We start from the raw sequence: 5,787 nt of genomic DNA, 5'->3' as shown, positions 1-5,787 counted from the left end.
TCCCCCCATGACCAAGGGCGCCCCCCGCAGGCGGGAGGCCGCCGCCACTTCTGCCCGACTCACCCTGCAGCTGCTTGAAGCGGCTGTCCAGCGGGTTAAAGGTCGTCTGGGCCGCGCCCTCCATCACGGATTCTGCTGCTGAGGGGGGGGTTGGACCATCCCAAGAACCCCAACTGGACCGGTCAGAACCGCTGGTACCGCAGGCTGTGAGCAGCTTCCCTCCAACCAGGACCAGCAGGAAACTCTGCAGCAGAACCTGTGAGACGGTGCCGCTCCAGAACAGTCCTGAAAGTTCTGCTCGCTCCACAGAACCAGTAACTGGGTCAAAGTCCAGCGGTTTCGCCTGCCTCGGCCCGGTCCGTTAGGCAGAGGTTCCACCACAGAAGAAGAACCTTAGAGAGCGCTGAAGGTGAAGCCAGCGGGCTGCGGGGGAGGGGCGGGTCCAGAGGTCGGCGTGACGAAGGCGGGAGCGCCTGTGAGCGTGCACGTGTGTGCACACTGCTCTGGCTTCCTGACAGCTGATTGGTTCATCCCCCACAGCCCCCCCCCCATGAGAAGGCTGTAAACAATGAGACCTGCAGCTCGGGCGCGCACGTGCACTCCAGCTGAGTGTGCACGAGAAGACGACGTCCCGACGGGATCAGCAGAGAACGTCCAGGACTGTAGATGGGTTCTGGTCCAGAGTCCAAACTTCTGACCCACACAAGTCGGTTCTGGGTCGTCTAGAACCACAAACAGCTGGACAGAGTTCTGCTTTGGACCAGAACCAGCAGTTTGGACTCTGACCCACTGCAGCTGGACAGGAAGTGTAGAGCTGCGTGCACGTATCTGTGCAGCCTGAGCATGATGTCATGGCTGTGGGGGCGGGGCCACTTCCCCTCATTGTTTCAGGACATTCCAGCTTCAAGGACAGGAAGTGGAAGCAAACATCCTCCCCGCCGCTCCAGAGCGCCGTGCCAGACCTGGACCTCAGCGCTGAGGGCGGAGCCACACCATCACCTGAGGACAACCTTCATTCAGCTCCCAGGATGCACCTCACTGGGTTTTGTCCTGTTGCCAGATCTGTGATGTTGACTGTATATAGAGAACTGGACAGCTGCAGTCATGCTGTTGGTCAGAACAAATATTCTGGATCTGAAACTTTCTATCGTCTGACTGATAATCTGATCTTTAAGGATATCTTATCTTATGTTATAAATGGACCAATCAGAGGCCTCTGTGAAACAATGTGGTGCCTGCCTGCCCCACCTCCAACGTTTGATTGACAGATTCTCCTGAGCTGCTTTCAGTGGAAGGGGCGTGGCCTTCCTACACTTCCTACCTTCCTCACTCCTGATTGGTGACAGTAGTTCCTCTAAAAACATGACTCAGACCAATCACTGTCGTCTGGCTCCAACATGGCGGCGTCTGGAACGGAACAATGGCGGCTGAAGTGGCGTCATTTGCCTGGAGCCGGAGTCCGGAATCCATTTTCACTGCTGCTCTGTCCAGTTCTCTATACAGTCGATGGCTCCATCTCCTGTCTCACTTCAAATATCCGCAGAGCAGAACGTAAATGAAGCTCCGCCCCCATCCTATCGTCTGCTCCGCTGAGGAGATCATGTGACACTCATGTCGTTCCAGGATGGAACGCATTTCTAGAGCTGGTCTGCATCCAGCTCTGAGGGGGCGGGGCCTGTACCTGCCAGCGCCTTGATGCGGGAGCGCTCGAAGAGGCGGGCCGAGCTGTTCTCGTTGTCCCAGTCGTCGTCCCAGCGGCTGCTGACCGTCTCGCTGTACTGCTGCTGCAGGTCCATGGGCTCCAGCTCGGCGGCCACCGTCGTCATGGTGACCGTTCAGCTCCGTGACCTCAGCAGAACCTCATGGGCGTGTCCACCTGTGGGCAGGACCAAACAGAACAGCTCATCCTGACTGATCAACTCTGACATTGAGAAACTTTTGGTTCTGAGGCTTCAGTGTCCCGGTTCTCCCCCTGCTGTTCACCTGAGGAAAGGCACGCATGAGCAGGGGGCGGGGCTTCTCAGAGGTCTGACTGTGAGCTGCAGCTCCCCCTGCTGGACTTGATAGGAACAACAGGAAACACTCTTCAGACAGTTTCATGCTGACAAACCTCGACGGACGAGTCGTGATTTTACTGTCTTCAGTTATTGGTCACCAGCAGGTGGAGCTCCGCCCCCTCTGAGCGTTAGCTGCAGCTGCTATTGGTCACCAGCAGGTGGAGCTCCGCCCCCTCTGAGCGGAAGCGGCACATTAACCGGCTCTGAACGCTTGGTGCCACAAAGAAGATCAATACTCTCAGACAGGAACCCAACTGAACCAGAACCAATCCTGGTCCTTCCTCTACAGAGACCAGAAAGGAAAAAGCAGAGAAACGGGTCAGAACCGATAGAGCTCTTTCTGATGAAGCTGGTCCATCAGAACCGTTTATCTTCTTCCTCCTCTTCCTCCTCCATCGATCATGTCTTCTGAAAATGAACTGCAGCCTCCAGAACAAACGGCTCCGTCTGACTCAGCTTTAATGTGCGGCAGCAAGGGCTTCTGGGTAATGTGTTGTGACTGGCTACCTTGCTCGGCTGACCCGCTCTAATGGATCCATTACAGCACTCAGACCAGAACCGGGAGGTCCTACGGGAGACGTAATGCTCCCATTTCCCCGCAACCTCCCAGCTTCAGGAGGAGGATGGAGAGGTGATGAAGGAGGTCCGACAGAACCGAGGTCCGACGGAACCGAGGTCTGACGGAACCGAGGTCTGACGGAACCGAGGTCTGACGGAATTGAGGTCCAATTCACTTTCAGAGGGGGTGGGGGGGGGTGTTCCTCTGCTGATGGTCAAACATGAGACCAGGATCCAGTCAGAGCTCTTCATCAGTTCTTCATCACCTCTTCTCCTCTTCATCAGTTCTTCATCACCTCTTCTCCTCTTCATCACCTCTTCTCCTCTTCATCGGTTCTTCATCACCCCTTCTCCTCTTCATCACCTCTTCTCCTCTTCATCACCTCTTCTCCTCTTCATCAGTTCTTTATCACCTCTTCTACTCTTCATCTCCTCTTCATCAGTTCTTCATCACCTCTTCTCCTCTTCATCAGTTCTTCATCACCTCTTCTCCTCTTCATCACCTCTTCTCCTCTTCATCACCTCTTCTTCTCTTCATCACCTCTTCTCCTCTTCATCTCCTCTTCATCACCTCTTCTCCTCTTCATCGGTTCTTCTTCTGTTTTGAAAAAACTCCATCTCAGCCTGCTGGGACAGTTCTAATGTTCTGATCCAGTTTCAGTTCATCCGATCTTTCTGTTTAAGCTCCTCCCATAAGCGACTGCAGCAGGAAGTTGAAGGTTCATCTGCACCAACACCAGAACCCAGGTTGTGTAGAATCACCTCACGCTGTCAGAACCGAGCTAAGGACTGAGATAGAGATCCACATGGGCAAAGATTCTGGTTCTGACCCAAACTAAACTCTAGTAATGATCTTCTCTGTATCTTAAACCTAAAGATCATCTGGGTGTAAACGGACCGGAACCACAGCCAGTTCATGAACTGTTTACATTTCTACAGAAACTTCCTGACAAGTTCTTCAGAACCACAAAGCTGCTGGCCCGGTTCAGTTCTGCGGGAGGTTCGGCAGTCCTGAAGTGAGCCCATTTACAGGATGACGTAACATAACAGGAAGTGGGTGGAGGGGATAGTAAACAAAACGCCTTTTGGACCTCACAGGCCCGTCCTTCGCCGAACCGGTCCCTGTGTACACGCGCACTATGGTTTAAGCAGCTCCTCCGAACCAGTACAGAAGCTGTCCGAACAGCAGACGCGCGCGCTCCGAGAGTCGTCCCGAACCGGAACCGGCGGCCGTCCTGCCCGCGGCCACGCCTGTCCCGCGCGCTTTTGTCCTCCATCCTTACGGACAAATGGCTGCTGCGCGGCGCGCGCGCCTCCGCGGAGGCCGAACCGGATCCCGCCGCTCCGACGGACTCCACGATCCAAGTTGTTGGGGATGTGGGGGTCCGGCACCGCCCGCTTCCCCCACCCCCACCCCGCGCCGAGCCCATCGTCAACCGCGGGGTCCGGAGGGGGGGCTGCCTACCTGGTTAGATCCGAACCGGCACCGAACTCCGGCGGGTCTGCAGGATCCAGGAGTGGCGGGGGAGGGAGTGGGGGCTGCAGCTGCTGCGGCGGCTGCTGCTGCAGGGGATGATGGGAAGAATCTGCACCGCCCCGCCCCCTCCTCCCGCGCGCTCCTCCCGGACCTCCAGAGTGACGCGAGGTGGACCGAACCGGTTCAGACCCAAATTCACCCCCATCTTCATGCTGCCCCCGCGCGTGCACGAACCGCTACCATGATGTCTGCCGAGACCGGCGGTTCTGGACTCTGAAGATGAACTTTGGTTCTGGACTCGGAACCACCAGGACCGTCCTCACGTTCTGATCGAGTCACAGGTTCGATTCCCATCAGGGTCCAGTTTGTTTGACAGGTGTGAACTTACCTGAACTCCGGTCCGGGTCAGACTGGACCAAACACGGTCCCCCGAGTGGGTCTGACACTTTAGAAAGGTTCTGTTGGGTTCACCCCCGTCAAGGCGGAGGCCATTCACCCCTGACGGAACCAGAACTATCATTTATTCGATCGGTCCATTACACTAACGAGGGCGGCTGTGGATGAGCGGTCGGTCAGTGATCGAAGGGTCGGCGGTTCGATTCCCCTGTCAGCTGTTGTCTTTGGGCAGGACACTCCCCCTCCTGCCCCCAGCCTGGCTCCACTCCTGTGTTGTGGGGGGGGGTCACCCTACGGCCACGCCCCCTCAGCCTGCCCATCAGTGGTTGACCATCATGGAGACGAGTTCAGGTCCATTCACACCCCATCCCCCCATCACTGAGGCTGCTGTGGTGGAGCGGTACGGCCGCTGGTTCCATGCAGACCACAGACCCCCCCACCCGGACCTGCTGCTGGTCCTCAGGGGGGCTGAACAGAACCCTGTTGGCTCTGGTGGCTCAGACTTGATCCTGTGATCAGAGGATCCTGATCCTGGTCATCATGGTGATTTTATCAGAACCTCAGCTGATCGGGTCAGAAAAAGGCTGACCAGAACCACAAACACAAACAAGCCTAAAGAAGAAGAAAGAAGAACCGAGGAGTTCTGCTGCAGATCCGGGTCACGGGTCATGACCTCTGACATCTCACCTGAGACGGCAGGGACACGCCCCTTTTCCATGACAGACAGCTTCACATTCAGTCGGATGATGAAGCATCTTCAGAACCGTCTGGAAGAGGTTCTGATGGGTCGGTCCGGTCACTGAGTGTAAAGTTCTGGCTGGTTCTGGACCTTTTCTGACCCTCCACCCCCACAGATCTGTTTGTAAGAACTTTAAATCTCTGAACACTTCCTGTTTCATCTTGATGTCAACATCAGAACACGCTGTTAGGGGGGGGGGTTTCCTGTGTGGTCGTTAATGGGTCACATGACCGGTGCTGATGGTCAGCACAGAGTCCATTAGAGGCGGATGTAGCAGAGACAAACATGATGGGGGGAGGGGGGGCTACATCGATCTGCTGCGGTGGGCGGGGCTATTCTTCAAGCAAAGACCCAGAACCGCATGAAGACTGAAGTGGACCCATCTCAGAACCGCAGTCATTACTCGCAGGACCGGGACAGTTTCAGGTTTGTGTGGGGGTGGGGTGGGTTAGAACCATTGACTGTATAAAATAACTGGACAGAGCAACCCCCCTCCTTCCTGTTCCATATAGGAAGTACCACTGGGTTCCAAAAAGGCCAAAGTCCCATTGACTTCCATT

General features: G+C 55.9%; 1 protein-coding gene across 3 annotated transcripts in view; it reads right to left on the bottom strand.

The window, feature by feature from the left end:
- The window catches only part of LOC112143474 (spectrin beta chain, non-erythrocytic 1), a 22,980-nt gene extending 18,750 nt beyond the window's left edge, over positions 1–4,230 (bottom strand). Inside the window, exons 1-2 of one of the 3 annotated variants that reach the window (XM_024267490.1) lie at positions 4,081–4,230; positions 1,682–1,876 (exon numbers count right to left, since the gene is read on the bottom strand). In XM_024267490.1, the coding sequence (XP_024123258.1) occupies positions 1,682–1,826 (145 nt within the window). In that variant the 5' untranslated portion in view covers positions 1,827–1,876; positions 4,081–4,230. Of the gene's footprint in view, positions 1–63; positions 534–1,681; positions 1,877–1,983; positions 2,060–4,080 lie in introns of those variants that run through there. The other 2 variants (XM_024267491.2, XM_024267492.2) reach the window with 2 other exon arrangements.
- Between the last annotated feature and the right edge of the window lie 1,557 nt (positions 4,231–5,787).

Source organism: Oryzias melastigma, linkage group LG16 (assembly GCF_002922805.2).
Source record: "Oryzias melastigma strain HK-1 linkage group LG16, ASM292280v2, whole genome shotgun sequence".
Taxonomy (NCBI): domain Eukaryota; kingdom Metazoa; phylum Chordata; class Actinopteri; order Beloniformes; family Adrianichthyidae; genus Oryzias; species Oryzias melastigma.
This window is presented reverse-complemented; position numbering and strand designations above follow the sequence as displayed.